The sequence below is a fragment of the Mytilus galloprovincialis genome, chromosome 1 (assembly GCF_965363235.1).
Source record: "Mytilus galloprovincialis chromosome 1, xbMytGall1.hap1.1, whole genome shotgun sequence".
In the NCBI taxonomy this organism is placed as follows: domain Eukaryota; kingdom Metazoa; phylum Mollusca; class Bivalvia; order Mytilida; family Mytilidae; genus Mytilus; species Mytilus galloprovincialis.
Window position 1 is genome coordinate 76,432,965 of NC_134838.1, and position 27,981 is coordinate 76,460,945.

The following is a 27,981-nucleotide window of genomic DNA, read 5'->3' on the forward strand; positions in this document are numbered from 1 at the left end:
AGATGTGGGGCATAGATAATAAATATCATCAAAATGGAGGAGCTATCCACATTAAACGCGTATTGGATTCAAGGTAAGTTTAATAATATAACAGGATTATTTAATGAAATAGTACCCCAAAAGATTAATTTCACTGTGCTTTAACAGTGGTTTTGTCCTTTCAGAATACAGTCAAAATTGTGTCATAAGTTAATTTGCAGTTTGTATTCATCCTTTCAAACTGCAATTGTCGAAAAAAAATAATCTCATTGATGAAGTGAAAGGTTGTAGGTGTGAGGTAAATGCAGTGTAGCAAAATCGTTTTCACTATCCAAATCTGGTGATTATCAAAGAAGGTTGGGATAAAAAGTTTGACTTAGATACTATGCGTTTGCACAAAAATGCACAAGAAGTCGTACATGATAGTTTAAATAACAAAAAAAATCACAAAAGAATAACAAACGCTAAATCAGATGCAAAATCATATTTACATCCTACTTACCTTTTGTACTTTCGATAGTGCTTTGGTACTAACATAATTTAAAACATATACGTATATGAAATTCCCCATCTATAAAGTAGGGAAAAATCAGAAAATAAGGTACCTATACTCTCAGCCAATGTTGACCTGATATTCTTTATGGTGATATAGCTCCTAACGCTGCCGCGTATGAACGCATCTCTAGCTGACTTTTAAATAATAAGCTTTGAGCATTTCTGGTGAAAGTCGGATGAAAGAAATTTATAACGGAACTATCAAAAAATGTCATACAAGTGGGAGGTTTAACTAGCTATTAAACAAGGTTAAATGTTCCTTTTTCTACACAGTGAAATTCATGTACAACGTCAGGAATATGATAGTTGTTTTTCCACTTTTTCATCCATTTGATATGTTTGAGCTTTTGTTGCCATTTGGTAAGGGACTTTCCGATTTGAATTTTCCTTGAAGTTCGGTATCTTTGTTATTTTACTTGTCCTTTCATTTTCTAGCACTTGGTGTATACCGCCATTGGTGGACTGTTTGTCCCCGATGGTAAAAGCTTCGGTACTAAAATATTGTATGCATATACTAATTCAAAATTCACCATTCATGAATTAAGACATTATTCTAAAATGAATTACCGACTTCCTCAGGTAAAGTTGATAGTTGGCTATCCTGTTAAGGTCTTTTTGGTGATATAGTTTATAACGATTCACTGTATCTGCGTATCTCTGGTTTTCAAATGTTTGGGTTTGATCCAGATATCCCCTTCGGACTCAAGAAATTTCTAAAGTGTTCATTTTATTCAACAAACTTCTTTGATCTCTGAATTGAAAAAAGAATTATAATTGAAGATAAGCATTGTTGATGTGCCTATCCCAAAATAGGAGCCTGTGGTTCAATGGTTGTCGTTGATTCATTTCGGTCATATTTGTTTTTAGTATATTGTTTTGTTATAAATGGTGCCGTTTTCTCAATAGAGTTGTTTCATATTTTTCATGTCGGGGTTTTTTACAGCCGACTATACGTTATGGGTTTTCTTATTTTTGAGGATTATACGGTTGCCAATAATTGCTTACATCTACTTCATTTGAACTTTGGTGGATATATAGTTGTCTCATTGGCCGTCTACTACATGTTCCTATTTTTATATAAACATAATAACATAGCATTACTATGAAATAATAACTCAATGAAAAATGTTTATAGTTTAAAACAAATAACAAGTAACGGCTGGGCGCTAATGCGATATCTTAGCATACTACTTTAGAAGGTTAATTTTTGAAAGAATGGGAATATCAATTTGAAGTAATTATCATAGGAGAAATGTCATGATGGTCCCTCGAACTTTATATAAATCATGTATCAATCGATAACACAGATGTTATTTACATTTAAGTTGTTTACAACACAAACAATAAGAATTAAAATCCTAGTAAGTAGTTATATGTTTCAAGCAGCAAGTCTGTAATTTCGTCTTCATATACTCTAATTTAAACGTAAATTTAAGTAAAACATACTCATACAAATGTCGTTCAAGAAACATGGGATTTACTAAAATAATTTTGTACAAATTGATGGAGAAAAACGTCCATAATGGACATCGTCTTGTTCAATCAAACCAGAGAATGTCCTTTCTGGCGTCATTTTTGTTTACATTTTAGCACTTTAAGTTAGAAGGAAAAAATTAATTGTAAATTCTTTTTATTTGTTTTAATGGTTTTGTTAATAGGTAATATTCATGCTTGTGTTAAAGTTTGTGTTAAGTTATGCTTCATGTTGAAGATAAACATCATTTCTTAACAATTTTACTTAAGTGGTACGTGATAAAAAAAATAATAAAAAAATAAAAGTTGCATAATTTTGTTTACAATCAAATGAGTTAATAGTTTTCTGATCGTCAGATTGTTGTCTCTTTATTATTCAGTAAATTTGTTTATTTGCATGATTTCCTGAATGTTTCATGTAGACGTATATCGGTAAATTTGATCGTATCTTGGCAACATGTGTTGTTTTTTATAATAGTATACTATATCAATGTAATATGACACTTTATGAAAGCGCAAATAATGTCTTTTAATAATTTGTAAACAAGAGATAATCAAGTCAAATTTGAACCATAATAGAATTCACAGACACATGCAATATGTATGTATTGCGGAACTTACAAAACATATATCAACTATATGGTCATTTTTATAAAAGAGTAGGTCCAGTAAGACCCCTTTTTGGCCCCAAAATATAGCAGTTTTACAAAATTGTTAGAATGTAAACTTATAGTTATTATTGGAAAGTAGAATGCTTCTGCTACATAAATATGGGCTATTTTTGACAGTACAATGCACATATATCGGGTACTAGCATCATTAAGTCATGCTAAATACTGAAATCTTCACAATTCTAGCATTTAAATGAAAGTGGCCGCATTTGTGTTCATTCTTAATATTGAAATGTAAGTTGTATTTGATGATAATACATAACATATATAAAGTTTGAGAATGAACACGGATGCCGCCACTTTCATTTTTTTACAAAAACCATCTGAAAAGTGACATATTTTGGCATATTTGATAGATTTTTCATATTTAAGCTTGAATCGGATCGTTTTTAATGACTTGATCAGTTAAAATCTTTCACATTAACCAATTGAATCTACTGAAATAGACACTTAAGTGTTTAAAAAGTGTCCAAAATCTTTCGTCAGATGAACCTGAAATTTGAGGACAAATCAGGCCCCCTTACTGGACCTTCTCCTTTCCTGTTTACAAAACTTTGAATTTTTCGAAAACGAAAGGATTTTTTTATCCCAGGAATAGATTACCTTAGCCGTATTTGACACAACTTTTGGGAATTTTGTGTCCTCAATGCTCTTCAACTTTGTACTTGTTTGGCTTTATAACTATTTTGATTTGAGCGTCACTGATGATTCTAATGTAGACGAAACGCGTGTCTGGCGTTTTAGTTTATAAGTCTGGTACCTTTGATAACTATTTACAAAACACAGTCTTCTGAATGTCATATGCATGTAAATCTGCAAAATTCATTCAAACAGATTTTAACTACGCTTCAAAATTTCATTGGTTCATAGCTGTAATCTTGATTTAATTTTATCAGGAACGCTCAACGTGGAATGTTTGAAAGCCAAGAATGTATAATAACCGAAATAGTTGCAGAGCTATTTGAAAAAAATGACTAGAAATAGCCAAATTCATCTCAGGTCATCTTTACCTTGAGGGAGTCGAAACATATAGGTTTCTTTGTAACTTCTTAATTTATAAACGGACAATTTACATCTCTTTGTGAAAGAAATCAGTTTGGTTAAGTATAAATGGTTGTATAAATGTTCCGGACCATATGAGTATTTGGACCATACGTGTATGGTCATGATCATATGCGTATACTCATATGGTCCGACCATACGCGTATGGTCGGACCATATGAGTATAATACTCGTTTGGTTATTAACGGGCCGGACCATATGAGTATTTGGACCATATAGATATATTTTTTTTTCAATCTCCATTTTTAACGTTTCAATAATACAGAAACTTTATCGAACAGTGATGGTTATATGACAATTTATTAATTTAATAATCCAAAAACTACGTAAAAATTAAATATTGATGCCATAGTTAGTTTTCATCGCTAGTTACATTCTTACATGTAGGCTTGGGGTGACATTTACTTCCACACGGAATCATGGCTTTTTTGTGCTTGATCCTCATCATTTACACCTTTTGTTTGTGAGTGAAAAGCTAGCTTTTGCAGCTGTGTACACAAATGGTACGGTGGTACCGAGGTATTTTGCCATTCTGATGTATACGGTGTTTTTAAGAAGCTCTAGATCTCAAATATCGTAAAATGACTGCAATACACCATATTCTCAAGACAACTTAAATAAACTATGTTACTTTCCAATGACTTCTTGTGTAACAGTTCATCAGTCATTAAAACAATTTTGGAATTTGTGTTTTTTAGTCGACATATTGCCATTCACTCGTAATAACAAATCGGTAATGACCACCGGTACGTATATAAAATGTGTTTACTATAAAATTGACTGTTAAGTAAAATTAACTATGTAAAACTTCTTATTTTTATTTAGCTTATCTTTTTATTATAATATGATAATAAAATTACCTATATGATCATGTATGAAAGCGTCTTTTTAATGAACGGTCATACCATATGAAGAGTTTAGAAGTATTAAAAGTAAACCGTAACCGAGTGTTAATTACCCCGACCATACGCGTACGGCCGGACCATACGCGTATGGTCGGACCATATGAGTATATACCCATATGGTCCGGAACATAAATACATAAAGCCTCGTCCAAACTAATTAAAACGTTTAAATGAATATGCCATGATCTTATGACGCAAAAAGGTATTGAAGCGTGTATTCAGTTGGTAAAATAAATAAAGGCAACAGAAGACTCGTATATAGCTGTTAGATCAGTGTTGAAAAGTAGGATATATAAATAAAGAACAAAAATAAATAGGCCAGAACGTGTCTTTTTCTGTAGAGGACAATGATCACAAAGTTGAAGAAATATATGTTTCATGACTTATGTTGGCAAAATGTGTTTTCATGTAATTGTATGTTTTATGCAGTCCATCATGGCTTAATTAAGGTGACACTCTTTACTAAACGCTTGCATTTCCTCAATGACAATTACATTAGATACTAGTAATTAAATTCTTCCAAACAATTTAAGAACAATGCATAATAATATTGGGTAATACTCCCTCTCGTTTTATAGCATGCGAAGACTAAAATAATGTCTTATATGCTTACTCTGTTAAAGCAAGAGATAGCTGAAATAGTTTTCATCGTACCACGCTTCATTATCAATATCTTTGGATCTACTCTTCAACATTTTTGGCCTTCAGCATGACTAATGTAAATTCATAACTCATTTTTTTATAAATTATAAGATCATTGCATGAGGCGGCTGTCATGTTGATGTTTCAAATATATATCCTCTACTTTGAAAGTATGTATCTGTGGCCTTTGGATGGTGTCTGTTCCATGGGCGGGTTGTTGTCTTTAAGACACATACCCCGTTTCCATTCCCAATTTTATTTGTAGACACATCTATCCTGGCCATCCTCTTATGTCTTTTAGTGTTAACTAGAATGAAAGTATTTTACCATTGCCTTCAAAGTGGACACTCACAATTATAATTCATCAAATAAATATATGTCCATAGATAGTCATAAGAGGATCATAAGACATGTCCTTAAGAAATATCTTATGACAGGTCTTAGTTAGGAATGCTTCGTAATACCGACCCCTGGACATTAACTGTATAAAAAAAGGATAAAACACACTAACATGAAGAATAATAAAAAAGTTATGAAAATATTAATGAGGTTAATAACATATGTTGCGATAATAGAAACATATCCTTATTTTTCGATTTTGTACAAGTTAAAACCATTTTAAAGCAATATTTTGTATCGGTTATAACTTGTGTTTTTGCATTATACAAGTTATAACATGTACAATATTTTTGTACATGTTATAACCTGTACAAAATCGCAACTTGTACACGACATATAAATCAATTATAGCTTCTCTTGGTGGGATGTGAACTGCATGTGACTGTATGGAATTTAGATATATGCAGTCATGTTCGAATGCATTTGGTACAAAAAGACATCACTTGGTAATGTACGTCAATTCGAATGTGTTGGCATATATATAGAATCACATTAATACCCGTTCTGAAATTTGAAAGCTCAGAATGTATATTAAATAACCTAAACAGCTGAAGAGCTATATGACAAAAAACGACCTAAACAAAAATAGTCAAATTCATCTAAGGCCCACTTTGCATGAGGGAGTTGAAACTTTCAAAATTTATTAATAGACAGTTTTAGAAAGGTTTGTTAAAAACCATGTCAGTACCAAAGTACTAAGCTGATGATACTCTCGGTGACTGATAGTCCACCAGGTGAGGTTTCGATACTCAGCAGTGTCATCTTAAGTAGTAGGTTAGGTGCGCTGGAAAACTGGTTGAAACACCACTTTTATTTAATCTGGTTTAATCCATCATTTTCTAGATTTGAAAATACCTGTACCAAGTCAGGAAGATGACAGTTCTTTTCCATTCATTTTTATGTGTTTTGTCATTTGATTTTGCCATGTGATTAGGGACTTTCCGATTTAATTTTCCTGAGTTCAGTATTTTTGTGATTTTACTTTTATTCTAAGTGCTCATCACTAGTCATGACTATTACAGCAAATCACCTGTTCGTTTGAAGGGTTTTTCTAAAACAAGCCCGATCAACTTAGTTATGAAAGAGGGAAACACCTTGAAGTTTTACATTTATTATTTTCTATCCTTGTCACCCTAAGGCTGTATAACTCTGTCCATTGTATAAATTTTAACATGCATTTCATTATCATCATTTACCTGTGTTTAAAATACGAACAGATTTATAAAATCAATTTACAAGGATGTTGCTCTTTAATTTACCATTGTTTACACCAGTTAATAAGCTCATAAGATGTACATTTAGTTGGAATTTTATCTTTGTGAAATGGATCAGAATTAACACTGAAGTTAACCATATGTTGCGTCTGTTAATAACTAACACATCTGTGATAATGATGAGTGTGCCCTGTAAAGTGACAAATCTTTCCAACGGACCCAGGACATATTAAGGGCTCTGTCGATGCGAGAACTTGTCAATAGGAAAACTGTTGTGATTGTAGTCATGATTAAAAGTAAGTAACTTTGAACTACCAGTTCAGATTCAAGTGGGTCCGTTTCATGAAATATTTCAATTTTAGAATAATCCCATATCCGTTTGACCCTAAGATCTACAATGTGAATATAAAATCGAAATAACAGTACACGTTTATCTCCCGATTTATTGACGACGATTCCGTTTATGTCGTTACTATTGTAGTAGTATAGTCCGTGGGTATGATTCATGTTAAAACAATAAAAGATTAAATATTAATGGAAAGCAACGACAACCACTGAATTAAGGCTCTTAGCTATGGACATACACATAAGAAATGTGGCGGGATTTTATATGTTTGTGAATGTTCAACCCTTTTCTTAACCTTGAACAATGGTGTAACAACACAACATAAGAAGAAATTCTAACAATTCCTAGATTGGAGCGAAGCACAAAAACAACTAACAAACAAAAGATAAGAGACACTAAGTACTGAGCTAAGAGTACTCGCTGTTACTGTAAGCTAGTTCAAAGCCAATTACAACTAATATGTATACAGACGATGTTCTCCCTCAAGACTAAAGCATGTATATAACATTCATTTCCTTATTAAATTGATGAAAGACATAAAAGCAAGAAGGGGCCAATCATGAAAGCTGATGTACTTTTTACTTTGAGAAAAAGTAGGACAAATAAATAAGATTTTATGGAATGAAATTGCCTCTTTTGAATTTGCAGAAACTGGAATTTCTGTAATGCTTTAGATTTGTAGTTAGCTATAATTTTGCGCGACAAATATATGATTAATGATTTTTAACATGAATAAATTGCTAGCCTATTAGTAGACTAGTATGAATGATAGTTATCTTTTAAAATCTATTTTTCGATGAAAATGCTCTTTACGAAAAAAACAATTTACTCAGTAAACGGACCAATCTCCCATGTGACCACATGTGTTTTACATACGAAAAGGTTTATAAAATCGATTTACAAACTTCATATATCGTTTGACGGGTGTGATACGGGCAAAATTTGCTATGCCAATCGTTGAAGACCTTTGGGATAAGTCACAGTGAACTTATAAATGACAGTGTATAGAAGCTTTGAAAAATCAAATAAGTATGTAGCACTCAAGCAACTGCTTACGTCGGGGAAAGAAAACTGTTTGATCTACCCGATCATGATCAATAATTTGAAGCATACAAAGAAATGGAGTTCTATTTTATACTTGACTATATTCAACGTTGTTTTTGTTTTCAAATGAAAGATCAAATATTTGTAGTTTGGATTAACAAACACATTACCTAACTGACGTGGTATGGGGATTATAATTGAGATTTGATTATGTTAAATGTGAGAGATAAATACACTGATTTGATAATTTAATACAAACAACCCCAATCCTACTGTCAATTTGTCAACTATACTTGTCAGGTCTTCATGTCAAGATGTATTCCTCGACGTGTGTCTTTTAAAGGAGTTTAACATCTAGAACAAGTTTTTAAAAACTAAGAGATAGTACAATGCACCGGTCATGTTCTTACTGCACCCAGTTATAACATAACAACCATGCATACCTTATTGGAAGGTAAGTTTTTGAATAGTTTTAATGTTTCCTTTGTTTTTACATGCATGTTGGTTTTCCTGTTCGAATGATATTACACGAGTCATTTCTGGAGCCCTTTATAGTGTTATGTTTATTGGTCGTTAAGATTACAATCAAGTAGAATCTTAGTGTAACAATGCATGGTTTACGCTTGAGAAAGAGTTACATAGATTTAGACGTTTGGCGGGAAAATTAGTGGCCGGGTCTAAAGTTATAGGGGGATCGTAAAGGTAACACATAGAGAGCACCCCTATCAAGACATAGTGGTATCGACCACAGGTATATAAGAGAATGAGAAAGAGCACTCGAGGCTGTCGGTTGGCTGTCGATGAGCTGCCATCCTTCAACCGAGCGTACGTCGGATATATTAAGTGCTAGAATATTCAGAGGACACTTTGTACTGGGTACAAAGTGAACATACACGTTGATAGGATTGACATAGCAGACTGTCCCACTCGGAGGACAAGTTGTACCAGGCCGCACTGTCTGGTAGTGACAGACTGTCCAACTCGGAGGACAAGTTGTACCAGGCTGCACTGTCTAGTAGTAACAGACTGTCCCATTCGGAGGTCAAACTGTACCTGCCAAATTGTCTTATAGTGACATAACGTTCCATTAGGAGGACAGGCTGTTATATTGTATAAAATTGTATATATAAGATTTCACACTTACTTTGTATCGGCAAAGAGCCCGTGTATATATTTTGGTTTATTGTGCATAACGAAGATAGTTGTAGTTTTTAGTATTGCCGTATTGTTTGTGGACAACTTGATTTCAAGTATTAACTGGAACGGACGTTTGGGATATTTATAAAACGCCTGGTTACACGTTACAATAGCTTGCTGTCCGGTGGGAACCAAGGCTTTGTGTTGAAGATCGTACTTTGACCTATAATGGTTTACTTTTATAAATTGTGACTTCGATGAAGAGTTGTCTCATTGTCACTCATAGCACATTGTCTTTATTATCACTGAACTAGTATATATATTTGTGTAGGGCCAGCTGAAGGACGCCTCCGGGTGCGGGAATTTCTCGCTGCATTGAAGACCTATTGGTGACCTTCTGTTGTTGTCTGTTCTATGGTCGGGTTGTTGTCTCTTTGACACATTCCCCATTTCCATTCTAAATTTTATTATATATATATGCATAGAAGTTTAAATGATTGGTTTACATGTGTTGTTGGTTTACTGTCTCACTCTTAATTAACCTTACGTCCCTTGTATTTATAGTAATGATTTAATGTATTCTGACACTTAAATTAAAGAAAACCTCGGTAAATTTGTGTTCGAGGAAGCTAGTAAAATATCATGTAGAGGTCAAAGCGGCATGTTTCGGTTACAGATCATTTCATCATATTAACAAAACGAAAGGTAAAACAATTGTGGGATATATACGTCATCGAGACAACAACGTCACTCTATTCAAAAGGAAATACAAAACAAACAAACAAAAAAACGCATGTAAAGTTGAACGTACGGTATCTACAATTATATTAAAGACAAATTATAAGCTCTGAATCACCCTTCGTCTAGAAAGGTCGCCAATAAAGTACAATACAATACAATACAATAATTTATTAAAATTATTAATGCCATTCTAAAAGAATTATGAGAGACGGATTAAAAGGAACTAGTATTTACAAATTTTCAAAAAGCAATTATAAAACAAAAGTTAAATCATAAAACATATTTACATTAATTATCGGTATAAAAAGCGTCGTCTACGGTCTAAAATAAGCTTGCAAGTTTTGGCACATTTTTGTAACAGATATCTAAATTAAGAATGGAAATGGGAATGTGTCAACAACAACCCGACCAAAGGGCAGAAAACAGCCCAAGGCCACTTATGGGTCTTCAACACAGCGAAAAAAAGCCCGCACTACTGAGGAGACAGGCTTCATCTGGCTCCTCAATAAAAATGTGTTCTACTTCACACTGAACTCCGAAACATACAAATATAAACTAATTTCTTTTTAAATACATACAAGACTTACAGAGGCTACTGATTTAGAACAGGCACAAAAACAAATACCATCTAGACTATCAAAGATATTACCCTAATGAACATGGACCGGTATATTTTTTTTCTAAATCACTATCCTTCCACTTCTGCGTTATAAATATAACTATTATATAATAACTGTATTTTTATGAGGTAAATATGCAGTTTAAACTTATATTTACATGTGGTTAACGAAACAAATGACAGTCATTGTTTTAATCCATATTCCGACAGAATAAATGTACATAAATGACAATTATAAACCAGAACCAATTGTACATTAAATATTTGACCACAATAATAGTTCTTTTAAAAGCATGTCATTTTTAGGGCGGCGAATATCATTGTTCTTAAGATAGGTGAATATGCTGTTTTATTTAATCAATAAGAAATTAAACAATTTAATATTTAAGTTTTGTCATGGCATTGTCCGTTTGTTCACCACTCGTAATTTGGAATGTCTCTATGATATTTTCCACCTCTCTTTAATGTGCTTTTGAGGATCTGTCACATGTGATATGAAGCCCAAATGACAATTTAAGCATACTAACGTGTTTGAATTTCAACATTAATAACCATTTTGGTATTCGTTTTTGTTGACATGGGATGTATGAGAGATTCCTCTGAAATTTCCTGACGAGTACAAGTAAGTTATATACTTGGGAAATTGTACATAGACTGTTATCTGGCACTATTTCATACAGCAGTTTTAAATAAGAACTGTTGTCTTTATTTTGTACATATAAATCGAAATGATTATAAATCGCGGAGATGAGTGATCCTCAAAATGAACATCTACGTAATGTAACATTGCCGTTCGCCCAATACAAAAACAGAGTAACAGGCAGATATTTGAAAGGAACAATAAATGCTATTTTTATGCTACAACAAAGTTATATAAGCCATCATGTGTAAAAACAAAAACATGTACCATGAAATTGAGATTCCGCTCCGGGCTACTCTATTGCATTTCGCTGGATAACTCCAGTTGATATACACTAATGGGATAAACTGCATATGATTTATCACATGCACTTTTGTTATTAATAAAAATCTGCTTCTACCAAACCAGATGCTTATTATTTACAAAAATGTCATGGATAGAAATAATTCTATAAACATTTATATCGTTTTCCCCCGTAGCTCCTGAAGAGTTTTTTTTTATGTGGCTACATCGCGTTAATAGTTCTACTATAATTACAATAACACTTCAATCTAGACCCATCAAAAAAAATATATTAACGAGAAATCATCATTGTTCAGATATTTCATTATATCCCAGATGCATTGTACAGTTTATCAATATTCATTGCTAATAAATTCAATATAACAGATTTATGATGTTGAAACGCGGGGGGATTTTGAGTTTGAATTACTACTTTTGTCTTTACTAGTCACGAAGTCTAAAAAAATAAAATGTTTCTGGTAACAACGGTTCAGTTTTGTTTAAAAAGTCGGTTGAAATTAAGAAGATATTGTTAGTTATTTCATAGAAGTTTTTTTTTATTGTCCACGGTTATATCATAGGATTAATATAGACACTTCCGGGGTTCTATTATAGCATATCTTTACAATGTTATCATTAACTCTGTTGTAAACCGAACGTAAAATTAATGCTCTGGTACTTGCTTTATTTCTGTAATGTGTAATGAAAACTTCCCAATAATCTCTTTCTGACGGAAAAAAACATGCAATATATTCATCTGTGATTCTGTGGTTATACATCGGCATTGTTGAGAAAAGATTAGCTGTATCTGTTGAGAAAAAATTATGTGTATGTGTATCTGTCAGTCTTATTTACACGATTTCTGTCAAAAGTTTGTTTCTAAAGCTGGCGAAAAGTTAAGGATCAATAATGGTTTAATCGCTTAATCTTTTAGTGGTTCTCTAATCAGCTGTTTAAAGATAAACTAATTTTTGCAGTTTTTGTTTTAACCTGGATATGTATCTTCTTAATGGATTTAGGAGATTTTGAACATCGGTAAATTTTAGTTGCCTCGAATTTGATCACTGCATGCTCGTTCGTTACATGAGAAAAATAAATGATGTAGAAAAAAAAGTTGGACTAGTTTTGGTTGATATTCTGAACTTGGAAATCGTTATATACCTCACTAGTAAAAGCCAATAAACTGACAAACATTTATAATTTATAGACCACAAGTGCAGAAATTTGAATCTGTATAGATTCTACAGCTTTAACTGCGTGCAATAAGATATTCTTCCACTCCAGACAGTTTCATTTTAAATATTTAAAACTCGCCTCGCGTTTTAAAGTTGAAAATTAAACCGTCTAGAGTGGAGAAATACCGCATCACACTCAACACGGTGGTAGAACCTATATTCAATTTTCTGCACTTATGGTCTTTAAATTATAAATATTTTTCTTTTTCATTAATTTGTTATTGCTTGAGGGTATTACTACTTCCCGATGAGCCGTTGTTGAAATGTTACCGTCATCTCAACCAAACAAAGCTGGCATTTCAAAAGGAAGCATAAAAATGTGTGTAATTTAAAAAAAACCCAACTTAACACTTACATTAAAGGTATAAAATAAATGTTACAACGATAATCTCCATTAACAATTGAAATTCTATCGATTTACGAGCTCTATAACCTCATTTATTCAAAGGTTTAGTACAAACAAACCATTAAACCAAATGCAGAGTACTAGGTTCCGAAACATTAAGTTACTTTTAGAGATAATTAACTAGAGGCTCCAAGGAGTCTGTATTGCTGTGAACCTTTATTTGATAATCCAAAATTATATGTTATAGTAAAATTATTGTGAATTGCCATAACACAATGATGAATATTTCTTTATGAAGTGAAACAATAAGGACCAAATTTTGTGTAATTGATCATTTCATAAAAAAACATAACATGGGTAAAAGTAGTCACTGAAGATTATAATCCATATATGGAGTCAACTGGTAATTTGTGACATGTTGACTTGCTGATCAAAATTTCAGTTCTCCTATGGCAGTTTTCAAGATTATGTTTCAAAAATAATTGAATAAAATCGCAATGTAAGGATAACAATTCATATGGGAAGTAATTTAACGATTTCTGTTTATTGCACTTATTTGTAAAAACCACTTTTTAACCGGATTTTTGTGTCGGTTATTGATTTGGGGATGTACGGCGGGCGGGCGGTCGGTCGGTCGGGCGGGCGGGCGGGCGGCAATCAAATGTTGTCCGTGCATTAACTCATGAACCGTTCAACCAAAGCTTTTAAAATTTTAATATGTTGTTACTGACAACTAAATGAAGGTCAAGTTCAATAATGGCGATTTTGACTTTTACCGTTCAGGAGTTATGGTTCTTGAAAGATTGAAAAATGGAGTTTCCAGTCGTGTCCGTGCATTTACGCATGAACTGTTCTACCTAAGCTTCCCAAATTTTAACATGTTGTTACTGATGACAAAATGGAGGTCAAGTTCAATAATGGCGATTTTGACTTTTACCGTTCAGGAGTTATGGTTCTTGAAAGATTGAAAAATGGAGTTTCCAGTCGTGTCCGTGCATTTACGCATGAACTGTTCTACCTAAGCTTCCCAAATTTTAATATGTTGTTACTGATGACAAAATGGAGGTCAAGTTCAATAATGACGATTTTGACTTTTACCGTTCAGGAGTTATGGTTCTTGAAAGATTGAAAAATGGTGTTTTCAGTCGTGTCCGTGCATTTACGCATGAACTGTGTTACCAAAGCTTCCCAAATTTTAATATGTTGTTACTGATGACAAAATAGAGGTCAAGTTCAATAATGACGATTTTGACTTTTACCGTTCAGGAGTTATGGTTCTTGAAAGATTGAAAAATGGTGTTTCCAGTCGTTTCCGTGCATTTTCTCATGAACCATTCAACCAAAGCTTTTGAAATTTTTATATGTTGTTACTGATGGCAAATTAGAGGTCAAGTTCAATAATGACGATTTTGACTTTTACCGTTCAGGAGTTATGGTTCTTGAAAGATTGTGAAATGGCGTTTCCATTCACGTTGTTGCATTTACTCATGAACCATTCAATCTAAGCTTTTCAAATTTTAAGATGTTGAAACTGATGACAAAATGGAGGTCAAATTTGATATTGACGATTTTCACTTTCACCATTCATCAGTAATGGTTCTTGTGATATTGCCAGGACACAAATAAATATTAATAAATCCGGTTTGCTGTCGTTGTGACAGCCTCTTGTTTTAACATTTTTATGTTAAAAAACTTCCTATATCTACTATAGTTTTCTCCAAAAACCAAACTATCATGAGTAGAAATCTTCAAAAAAGGTAATATCTGAAATAAGGAGTCGACGAACGATTTATCTTTATATCATAGTTTTTAAGATTACAGCTAAAAGCACTAAAATGGTTAAAAATCGCCTTTTAATTTCGAATACTAGTAGTCCTATGGTGAGTGATTTTTCGATTTTTTTTTCATCTATTATAGATCTTTTCTAGCTGATCATGTTTGCTTAAAAAGTTTCTCTCTATGATTATAGTTTTCAAGGTAAAAGTTTTAAAAAAAATCAAAATTTGGTGAAAGTCCTCAATTTCAGTTTTCAATACATAGAACAATATTTGCATTTTACCCCTAAGATTCGATATTTAGCCAGGCCATCTGTGAAAGGTTCACGACGACGACAGACGACTGACGAAAAACTCCAATTGATGAAAATAGCAGTCCCACTTGCCCTTCGGAAGATAAGTACATCAAAGCCGCCCGTGCTTACGGTTACTAACTGCGAGCTTAAACACTTATTCTGAATGTCAAAAGACATTATTAATTTCTGTTATCACGGAACATTCTGACTGTATGTTGTCCAAGTTGATAACAATTCGACATGCAACTTGTTATGGTCTTTTGGCCGACAAATAAAATAAAATACAAAAGTGATAAAAGACATTTGTGGTAAAATATGAAATAACAAATAAAGGGAATATTCCAATATTCCGAAACAAACAGAATGTCAATGTTGACAAAAGTCACATGCATTTTTTTACCATTTAAGGATGATGATATCCTTGTTATATAATTTATCCATTGATGAATGAATAGTCAGACATTGAAATCTCGACGTTATCATAATACTTACACAATCAAAACATCTGAGAGAAACACTCGCAAAACAAATCATATGGGATATGCATATACCCAATTTTGACAATATATATTTACAGGAGCAGCCATTTTGGCACCAAGAAAAAGAAAATTTGATCATTGGATATAGACAATGACCTATTGGATATAAAATGTAATCTCTTCACATATCGAAATGTTAGTTCAGGAAATAATTCACCGCCCTATTCAGTAGGATTTTAGTACAAGTGTTCGTGTGTTCGTTTGTACTATTTGAAGTGTTGAATTGAATTTGTGAGAAGATCAGCCGTATATTCATTTTTATTTCTGTACGCGTTTCGGTGTTTCTTCGTCATAATATGTGTACATTTTTTTGTGTATAAATAGAAGCTATAGCTATGTGCAAAACTTTCTTTCTTCTCAAATTTCTTTACGCGTTATAGATACAATTTAATTTACTTTAAATCAGATCACATGATGGATCTCATTTGATTCAATTATTATATAATACATAACTTAAATGGTCTAATTTCATTTAATGATTGTATAACGGATCTGCTAGTAATCTAATTCAATGAGATTTATTGTAACGCAAGTTACATGTATGTCAGAACAGTGATACTTCCGAATTATGGGGAGCCTTTAGTTTCTCGCCGTGGTTTTAATCATTGCAACTGGTCATTTCATTACTGTGAGAGAATTATTTTAAAATTCATACATACCATCGTATACCAGCATTCTTGATTTTTTGGCAAATTGAAGAGTTTGGATGCGATTTGTAATCAAAGTCAAATCCCATCATAATTGATAGACAAATATAAGTTTAATTTAATCGTCAATGTAAAAGAAATAAATCATATGACCTATTACAAGTTTAAAAAGCGCGGAGTGATAGTTGTGTAGATACTTTGATAACACGGAAATTTGTGGTAAATTTGTAATTTATGTACTAAGTATAGTCATTCAAACTAAGTGTGTAGAGAAGTTTTTCATCAAAAGCTTTTTACAGATGTTTGTACGAGGGGAAATATAAACAGAAAACTTTCGATGTTATGGAAAATCAATTTCAGTCAACATAACATCATATGGTAATCGCTTGATCGTCAAAATTGATAGGCAAATAACATAACGATAAAAAGTTAATTTGTAACGGAGTTATTTTTGTTGGATTTACTCAAGCAAGGTACGTACGTTGAAATACTTTTACTAAACTATCAATAAACGCCTTTTTTTTTTGTCTGAGTTTTAATAGTTACAAAAAAATGAGTGACCAAAGTGTGTTCTTGTGGGATACATGGAATATAGAAAATGGTTATTATAACTGAAAAATTGGAACAAACTGTCACGTAGGTATAGTAGGATTCATTAGAATTTTACAATTTATTTGTTTATCCATTAAAATGCTACGAATATGTATTTCAAATTGCTACAGTGTACACGCTCCTCAGAGACACGCTCTGTTTAAGACGATAAACGTTTTTAAAAACCTTTTCGATTAGTTCACGACAGTTTTAATTTTTATGTGTTTTTAAAAGAGGATGTTACTGTAGCATTCTTTGCATTAACATAAGAAATTATTGATAGTTTCTAAATGATAAACAAAATATGGTTTCTGTCTGTTCATTAGCAGAATCACCTGTCAATAACTGTCGCGATCATTTAGTAACACATATAGCGACAGCTATTGAAAAACAACAAACCTTATCTACTAAACGACTCAGGTGGTCTGTATCCTTTGTATGTATCCCACAAAAACGAACGTCGTATTTTATTTTATTTTATTTTTACCTCGCATGCATATAAGAATCAGGGGTATCGAATATATGTTGTGATAAAAAAAATTCCCAGTTCCTAAATTACTAAACAAAAGAACCCACTTGTAAGGTCAAAAAATAAACAAGTAATTTCAGTTAATCGCACATTAATTTTCGTGGGTTCCAATTTGATTTGTGTGGATATTTTATTTCGTGGTTTTGCCCAAGTCTGCATACATGTTTATGGAAATTTGTAATTCGTTTTATCGCCTTTAACCACGAAATCCACGAAAATTGATATCTTACGAATAATAATGAATCCTCAGTAACTCTTTGTAAGTCTACTATGATTTAACCTTATTTGAATGTGTGAGATGACTTCAAACTTGAATTTATGAGAGAATGTGTATGTTTAGTTTCTATACTTCTTTTTGATAAATGGCAAACCCCCCGGACAGAAATAAGATAAATAATATATCCCTTAGAGTTAGATTTTTCAATCTTCAGAGATATTTCTTTATTTTCGTATTAAAATGATAAAATTATCTTTTAGTAACTTTGAGTATACTCCTAAAAATCGGTTCTTTGTGTGTTTTGTATTTTGTTTTTGTGCTAATATAGTAGTTCGATCTAATAATCAAACTGATATTTACAGTCTTGATGTTGTGTTCTGCATCACTGTCTCGAATTTAGGGGACATTTTAGCTCACATACATACATTACTCCGCAACATTTTCAACATACAATGTATGCCTGTCCCGACAATCTAGAGGTTGTCGTCAGTCGCTATTTCCAATAATTGTTCTTTGGTGTGATCCAAGTTTATATTTTTCTCTTTTCAAGTGTTTCACGTTTTGCTATCTGGAGCTTTTAAAACTTTTCTTTTACTATACTGTATGTATTTTGCCCAAGGTTGTTCTATAGTAGATGTTTATTTGTCATTTGTCTTCACATGCACGTCAAATATGGTTCTATTTGGGAATCAACAGCCTCTCTTCATTTTTATATTAAAATATTACATTCGTGCGACATATTATTAGTCAACAGATATTCGATATTTTTGTCATATTTTTTTTTTAATGTGACAAGCTTTTCCTGTAATGCAAACGACGAACTATATTGACAAGTTCTTAATCAGCGAGAGATAGTAAATAATTCACCGGATAAAATTTACAAATCATGTTTATAACGAGGAGTCTCAATTTCCACTATGAATGCATTAAGTAATGATTTTTCAATTATCAAAATTGTTAGATTATGATAACCTTTAATAATGGATTTAAGTTCATTTAGGGCATTTATATTATTATTAGGCCTTTGATTCAGCCAGTTAGTTTAAGAATGCATGCATATGTGCACTACAGTATATAAACTATATACTTTTGATTGCCTCATTTGTACGCACATCGAAATTGAGATTATCAATGGACTGCTTAAATAGATAACAATAATCCAAAGACATTGGAATACTAATTAAGGTCGCGGTGACTTTTGTAAAATATTTAAAATAATTTGGCCAGATGTCGGTGTTGGGGTCCATTTCTGATTGTATTGTCCTTATCTGTAAATGTATAGGAGTCTTTGTTAGTCTCTGGAGTGACCAGAGATTGGCTGGACAATGTCAGTAAATAAAATTTCCAATATAATACAAACTCTCTTATTTGTCCTGTCAAGTATTTGATTATTTTGATTAATGACAAATCGTGATATAACAATGTTTGAATTGCCGTTAGGTTTGGAGAGGAATGGTGTACTACAAATTATTATATTACTCTTCTGTATTATTTCTGACGTCATTTATAAAAAAAAAAGTACAGTTTATTGTCCTTTTTAATTTGAAAAAATGTGTTGGTGTGATTATCAGATCGTTGTTATGTACAGAAATGGATTATTAGATATAATTAGAAAGTTAAGCATCAGTGTCAGTACTTCCCACCTAATAATTTGAACATGGTAAGCACATAAACGTAGGTACTGTAAGCATATTTTATACGAAAATATATGTATACTTTCTGACATGTCGATCTAAGCTTTAAAATAGCATGGAATATTAATTTAAGATGAAACGGCATCCTCTTCGTCTAATGGAACATATTATTAAGTTAAACTTGTAAATAATGTAGAACAAAGTGGTCGTCTAAGCCAGAAAAAAACGACCGAGAAAACGGATGAAGTTCAGCTAAGTGTAAAAGTTCTTTCTTATTCATGACTTAAAATATATGACCTTCGAATGTCTTGCGCAATGCCTTGAATATTTATGCGTAATTTATAGCTGTATTTTTGTGTTTGTGTTTATTTTCTTTTTTATCTTTTTATCGATACGTAGTATGATTCATTTCATGTATTCGTCTGAAAATTACAAAAAAATCAAATACATGACTTTCCATTTAACGTTTTCAACTTGAACAAATTCTGTATACTAAATAAATAGGTCTAACTAGTCAAAACATTCTGAATTAAAATAATCGTTAGATCTGTGTTTTTATTTTTATAATGCGACCAGAAAAGGCATACTAGTGCTTGTTTTTAATTATTTGGTTTTTTTTTCGTTTTTTAAAATCGACTTGATTTTATTGATAAAGGTATTTAACTGTTAAAGTGACCTGTTAGTCATTTTTGTAAAACTTTAACATGAATCGAATTCATTTATACATTTTGGATTTCAGGTCCAGTCATTAAAGGCGATTTGAAAGATGGCACTTCTGAATTTGACAACAATTATTAACATGACAGATCGAACAGATTTAGGAACGTTATGTGCAAATTGTACCACAACTAAGAATCTGTCTATTCTCACCCCTACTCTAATGATGACAACAGGCATTGTGGGAAATATACTAGCACTTGTGGTCTTATACACGTCATCAAATGAAGCCAAGAAGACAGTGTTTTATACTCTTTTGGCGGGACTAGCATGTACGGATTTAATTGGCATATGCTTAACTAGTCCAATAGCAATTTTAGTGTACGCTAATAATTTGAAATGGGTAGGAGGCAAGCCTTTATGCTTTTACCATGCTTTTGTGATGATATTCTTTGGAGTTGTGACGCCATTACTAGTCTGTACCATGTCATTAGAACGCGTGTTGGCTTTACGATTCACATATTTCTACAAAAGAACAGTGACAAAGAAAAAAGCTGCGTTTGTGGTTGGTGGTCTGTGGTTGTTTGTTATATGTTTTTGTACATTGCCATTATTAGGCTTTGGGAGTTACGAGAAGCAATTTCCAGGATCTTGGTGTTTTTTGAATTACCACCGAGAGAGTACTAATGATATAGGATATGCTTATACATTCGCAATTTTTAATATTCTTGTGATTATAATAAACTTGTGTTGTAATATTGTTGTGGTAGTGACTCTGCTTCAAATGAGACAAAAAAGACTAGTACAAAATTCACCGTCCATTGACAGACGGCACGGAGCCAGACGATCTAAAACTTCCATTAAAAGAGAGATTGAACGAAGCTTAGTGATCTTCTTGTGTGCTATAACTACCGTGTTTACTGTCTGTTGGCTTCCTATTAATGTAAGTATAAGCGTAGGTGTAGACTGAAAAGGGGGACAAACTTCTGAAAGTATGAAAGAAGAAAGCAAAAAACTTGAGAAAGACTTTTTAAAAGTAATATATTTAGTAGTTAAACAGTGTCCTCTTTCATATTTTTAAGTTGTCAGAAGCACGGGAGGGAATTAAAATTACCCACTGGCCTCCTTCTCAAGTAAGTCATTTTTTTTTATTGGTGGAGGATTCTGGAAAACTTGACATTCGACAGGAAAATTAACAAAGAGTGAATTAGATCGGAGTCAACCTTGCAACTAGCGGGGTTCTAGCTCTCAATATTTGTGTTGACAGCATACCAGTCAAAGTCAAAGATTTTATCGATATAAAATCTAAAATCTGACAACATGATAACTAACACATTTAAAGTTGATTGAAAAGGACGTCTACTGATCTGAATTAGGTTTTTTAAAGCCCAGAGACATGACATTGTAGCCTTCTGAATTTTATGTTTCGAGAACTGTTCAGCAACTTTAAATAAAGTAATTTGTAAAACAGATATGTTTTAGTGCTGTACTTGCTGACTATATGACCGGTAACAGAAAACAAATTGTTCAAATCGTAATTTTTTTTTATAAAAGGTCCAGAGTATGCATCTGGTTCCAATTTAAAAGTGTACCAGCAAATGCTCATCCCTGTCTCTCTGATAACCCCCACTCCAATATCAAGCGTGTACTAAGGTTCTTTTAATTAAAAAAAAAATTATTTGAGCAATACCATTCGATATAACATTTGTTTTATGATAACCAATCTCCTATTCATACGCAACACGAGAATCAATTAATATTAATGAAATTAATCGAAGTTGATGTCCAGATATCCATTACATTTTTTTGCTGCGCTGACGGTGCGAAACCATAAAATTTGATATTATAGGAAACATTTTGTAAACCACAGTCAATAAACATAATTAAATATCTATGTAACACTAGACTTAGAAGTACACTGCTAAATAATAAACAGCGTACTAGTATTCAAATTAAAACAGAGATGTTTGCGATAAAAGAGATATTCCGATAGGTAAAAACCAAAATAAGATAAAAGTTATTTTTAACTTGTTAAACAGCTAGTGTTTGTTAAGGGGGATGTTATTGAATGCATCATTAAAGTTGTCGGGTTGATTTAGCAACCCGAACACGCATTTATTAAACTTTAGGACATTTTGAATAGCCAACATCAGGAACCTGTAATTCAGTGGCTGTCGTTTATTTATGTGTTACATATTTGTTTTTCGTTCATTTTTTTTACATAAGGCCGTTGAATTTTCGTTTGGATAGTTTTGTCATTCAGGGGTCTTTTATAGCTGACTATGCGGTATATGCTTTGCTCATTGTTGAAGGCCGTACGGTGACCTATAGTTGTTAATTTCTGTGTCATTTTGGTCTCTTGTGGACAGTTGTCTCATTGGCAATCATACCTCATCTTCTTTTTTATAATTACATATAATTCGCAGGGACGGGTCCAACAGTTTGAAAAAAAATGAGGTGATATATATGTAACAGTGAAAAAACGAATATCATATATTTAGGTTTTGTTTTCTTAAAATGCATTAACTGTTATTTTTTCATCGTCCAATGTTACGGAGCAGACCCGTATTATAACAACTTCTGCAACATCTGTGACATTGGGTTGTAAAAGAACGAAGGTCCATGGGTTGACCGCTGTGTTGAAACTCAACTGACTGCCCAGTTTTGATTTATTGATTGAATGTTAGAGTACTTTACGCCCAGTGGCAATTATTTCATGCATTTCAAGGTCAAATCGACAAATAGTACAATTAGTAGGTTTTGAAATAGGAAGAAGGAACGGGATGAGGGGCGGGTGGAAATTTGGAGGATCCGAGGTTAGAGGCAATAACAATCAAAACCAAGGAGTAAAGTTAGAGGGCGTACATGTATTATTCACAAACTCCTGCGACATTCGTGACTTTGTGTGATAAAAGAGAGAACATCAGTTGGCCGGTGTGCTGAAACTAAACACAAATATTAACTTCCAATATTTTTAATGTATTGATTGATTGCGTACTTTACTTCCAGTGGCAATTATTTCACGCATTTAAGATCAAGTTATCAAAAAATACAATTAGTAGGCTCTGACAGGTAGGACAAATGGGATTTGGCTTGACACTGGAAAACTGAAGTTTGTTGATTATGGGTTGAAATTCTGCCCGAGAATTGCTGAAATGGTTCTAGTGTGATATTCAAGATATTTAACCGTCATGTGTAGGTAGAACATACTACATGTACTAGATTTCTTATTTGATCGGACAAATGTTGCATATTTAACATTCTCGCACACAAAAACAGACATTCCATTTTTGCAAAGGGTAGACTGCCGGCCGGATGAATTCCAAGGATGAAAAAAAATTGAGAAAGGAAATGACCGTTTTAGCTCACCTAACCTGAAAGGTCAAGTGAGCTTGTCTCATCACTTGGCGTCTGTCGTCCTTAAACTTTTACAAAAATCTTTTCCTCTGAAACGACAGGGGCAAATTTAACCAAACTTTGCCACAATCATCCTTGGGGTATGTAGTTTAAAAAATGTGTCCGGTGACCTGGTCAACCAACCAAGATGGCCGCCATGGCTAAAAATAGAACATAGATAAATTTGGTTATTATCTTGAATACTATCATAGATTGAGATCAATTGTAAACAGCAATAATGTTCAGCAAAGTAAGATCTACAAATAAGTCAACATGATTAAAATTACCAGTCGACCCTTATGGAGGTATTGCCCTTTATAGTCAATTTTTAACAACTTTTTGTCATTTTTTGTAATCTTGTACAAAAATCTTCTTCTCTGAAACTACTGGGCCAAATTAAACCAAACTTGGCCACAATCACCATTGGGGTATCTTATTTTAAAAAAAAAATGTGTTCGATGACCCGGCCTACCAAACAAAATGGCCGACATGGCTTAAATTAGAACATAGGGGTAAAATGCAGTTTTTGACTTATACAGGTCTTGAAACTTAGGCATTTTTGGCAAATCTTATAACAATATAAATGTTCATCAGATTTAGATCTATCTGCTCACAAATTTTCAGACGAATCCGACAATCTGTTGTTGGGTTGCTGCCCTAAAACTGGTAATTTTAAGGAAATTTTGCAGTTTGGGTTATTATCTTGAATACTATTATAGATAAATATAATTGTAAACAACAATAATGTTCAACAAAGGATGGTCTACAAATAAGTCAACATGACCAAAATTGTCAGTTTACCCCTTAAGGAGTTATTGCCCATTATAGTCAATATTTAACAACTTTTCGTCATTTTTTTGTAATCTTTTACAAAAATCTTCTTCTCTGAAACTACTAAGCCAAATTTAACCAAACTTGGCCACAAACATTACTAGGGTATCTAGTTAAGAAATATGTCCAATGACTCTGATTTCGAACAAAGATGGCCGACATGACTAAAATTAGAACAAAAGGTTATATCTCTGAAACTTAAGTATTAGAGCAAATCTAACATGGGGTAAAAATGTTCATCAGATTTCAGATGAATCTGACAACATATTGTTTGGGTTGCTGTTAGTAATTTCACTGAAATTTTCTGTACCTCAGTCAACTGTTTGGATTCACCCTTTCGAACGTAGCAAAGGGTCGAAGGATGTTTGATGTAAAACATCAATTAAATTCAAGCGTATTTATGAAATCATACTTTTTTGTGTCAGTGGTGAGACCATGAAAGGAAAACGAAAGTAGATTTTCGAAATTTTTATCAAGTGGAAAGGATTTACTGAAAAAGTGCCATTTGAAGAAAAATGTATTCCCAAGGAAACAGTTTTCTTGCATTCATATCAGGTCATTCATTGCTATAGTACTGAGATAGAACAAAATAAAAGAACGCACAATAAAACTAATATCAATGAACAATCCTCAATGCATGGTATTGACATTAAGTATACAAGCAATAATAGAAATCAAACATTTTAAAGTTTATCAAACCAACAAAAAAAATGTGTCATAGAATTATCAAAGAATATCTCAAATTATTTGGTCTGCTTTTATAAAGAGATTAACGTCGTCTAAATATCTGCACGCATGTTGAAAATGACTTTCAAGATGTTGAAAATTACTTTCAAGTGTTGTTTTGTTGGATCACCATCGGAGTGCAAGTCACTAAACGTATTCTATCTCCCGAATGATTATGTATATATTTTTAAACAAAAACAAATGACTTTTCGGCATTTATACTTGAGTTTTTACAACAAAAAAATAAATTGAATTTGTTTTTTTTTTGCTGCTATGTTAATCATAAAATCAATACTTGACTTGAAGGACGCACTCAAAAAGTTCAGTTATAATAATGAGTTTTTTTACCATGATCAGATTTAAAAAACAAATCCTTATCTGATTTGGATATACAGCTTTCGTATTTGACCTTTAGGCTATGGCATATGGAGCTTTAAACGAAAAATTCTAACTTGAATTACTGTTCTTTTTTTTCCAAACCGGAATCTAAAGTATTAAAAGGTAAACATTACAAAAATAACACACCACAACGTCCAATCTGATTAAAAAAACAGATTTTATAATCCATACTTTTTACATTTGTCATTTCGGGGACTTTTATAGCTGACTGTGCGATATTGGTTTTGCTCATTGTTGTAGGCCGTACGGTATCATATAGTTGTTTATTTCTGTGTCATTTGGTCTGTTTAGAGGAGTTAAATTGTCTCATTGACAATCATACCACATCTTCTTTTTTTAAGTTTGCCAACAACAGCAACAGATGTGTAAAATCCATGTTGATGGAAAGACTAGTTATTAAATAGAAAAATGCATGTTAAGACAATTATAAGTTTAGGTGGTCTTGTCGTATACAGAGTAGAAAATTATATATGTCAAATGAGAGAAACTGATCCTCACAGAAACGAAGCTCATCCAAAATTTCTAGATATTTTTAGTACGAACACTACATGAAGAACAACAATATTTGTAGTTGAACATTTACTGAATGTCAATACATCTACATATATATGCAAAGTTTTATATATTAAAATTTTGAATATGCAAGGCAAAATATAAAAAAAAATAATTATCGAAAAGCCATTAAATTTAATGATCATTAGGTCTGACTGCCTATATATATGAGAGAAAGTGATAGGCTTAATTATGTGAAAGTCTAAAATAAATTGAATTCCTTCGAAAATATGGCTACAATAACACTTTAATAACCTACAATGTAGCTTCGTATACAATGAATGTTTTCATTTTAAAACAAAATAAATGTATAATAATTGGCGTTGGATTTATGCAAGTGATACATTCCTATCGAGAAAAAAAAAGTCTGCTATTCGACCTTATTCCTCCGAGAAAGTAAAAAGATGAGAAACAGTAAATTTCAAATGGAAATGAGAAGATGTGGTATGAGTGCCAAATGAGACATCCTCCGTCCAACTCACAATGTGTAAAACTGACTAAACAATTATAGGTTAAAGTACGGCCCTCAACATGGAGCTAAACCGAACAGCTTGTATAAAAGGGCTACAATTCAAACAGGAAAACCAACGATCTAATCTATATAAAAAACGAGAAACACTTATGAACCACACCAACAAACGGTAACCAACGAACAACTGGTTCCTGACTTACGACAGGTGCAAACAAATGCAGCGGGTTAAAACGTTTTAATCGGCGCCAACCTTAACCCTAACCCGAAGTAGTAGTGTTTCATTACAACATAAAAAGACACACTAATGTTTGATGTGTAGTGCTGGTATAAAATTCGGGAAAACAATTTCATTAATATATCTTATAAAATTGTCAACACGTGGGATGTTCAATATATCGTTTCCGTTTTTAAAGATTTTGTTTATTACTTTCAGCTTCCTGTATTCTTTTCCTGAATGGAAAAATATCGATCATTGTCAGTGGCGGATCCAGAAATTTTCATAAATGGGGGCCCAATAACTGCCTAAGAGGGGTCCCCGCTTCCGTCATGCTTCAATGATTCCCTATGTAACCTACCAAATTTTTCCCAGAAAAGGGGGGGCGGGTCCCCTGCCCCCCTCCCCCTAAATCCGCCTCTGATTGTTTATTAATTGTTTATTTTTATTGTTTTTATTTTCAGATAAATGTTTTGGTAAACCAGATAGTCCCACGTAGAAATAACACCATTGACTTGCTTGGTGTGTTGATGGCAGGTATCAATCAAATTTTAGATCCTTGGTTATATATTCTTCTCCGACATTCAAGTTTAATGAAAATATTAAGACATACAAAAAGATTTTTGTGCAAAGAAAACATCACGGAACATATTCCACCGTACGTTATTAGTAAGAAAAATGACTGTAATACGTCACAATTTGACGCTTCTTTAGAAATCCGAGTCGTTTGTGATCTTCCTGTCAATGACAATGTTAGTGAAAGCGATGACAGTATGACAAGTACGTCAAAATTAATTCAGGATAATCTTGAATCTCATCCACCGTTTTTGAGATCATTATCTGTCGGTAATGAAACTCCTGAAGAGACTCGAAAAGATCAACATTCCAATGTTAAAGAAATAAGTGATCGTAATATGAATGGAATCTTTCAATCAGATATATGTCAAAATGGAAAGAATATTCAGTTGAGGAGGATGAAGCGATTAAATAGTTCGCCAGCCGTCTTCTCTCAAACATTTTTATGAATCAGTCTTGTAGGCAGCACTTGACAATCTTCTTCTCATATGAATCAATCAAAATAAAATAATGTTATGTTTTCATTGCAACTCTTTTCGTACGCCATATTTTTTTGTTTGATATTTTATGGGTTTTGTAAAAATTGTAATACTTGTTGCAAACTGTCTGTTGTTTTCAACACTTCCTGATCACCAAGATG

At 32.6% G+C, this 27,981-nt stretch overlaps 1 protein-coding gene across 6 annotated transcripts; it reads left to right on the top strand.

Moving 5' to 3' along the window:
• Positions 1-27,865, top strand: LOC143084158 (prostaglandin E2 receptor EP2 subtype-like). Of its 6 annotated transcripts, XM_076260568.1 has the most exons (4): positions 6,935-7,196; positions 8,591-8,744; positions 20,258-21,118; positions 27,230-27,865. In XM_076260568.1, the coding sequence occupies exons 3-4, from the start codon at positions 20,285-20,287 to the stop codon at positions 27,788-27,790; spliced, it is 1,395 nt and encodes a 464-aa protein (XP_076116683.1). In that variant the 5' UTR covers positions 6,935-7,196; positions 8,591-8,744; positions 20,258-20,284; the 3' UTR covers positions 27,791-27,865. The 6 variants fall into 6 exon arrangements, with proteins under 6 accessions (XP_076116714.1, XP_076116683.1, XP_076116700.1 ...); XM_076260599.1 differs by lacking the exons at positions 6,935-7,196; positions 8,591-8,744 and adding an exon at positions 1-73; XM_076260585.1 differs by lacking the exon at positions 8,591-8,744.
• The last annotated feature ends 116 nt before the right edge of the window (positions 27,866-27,981 follow it).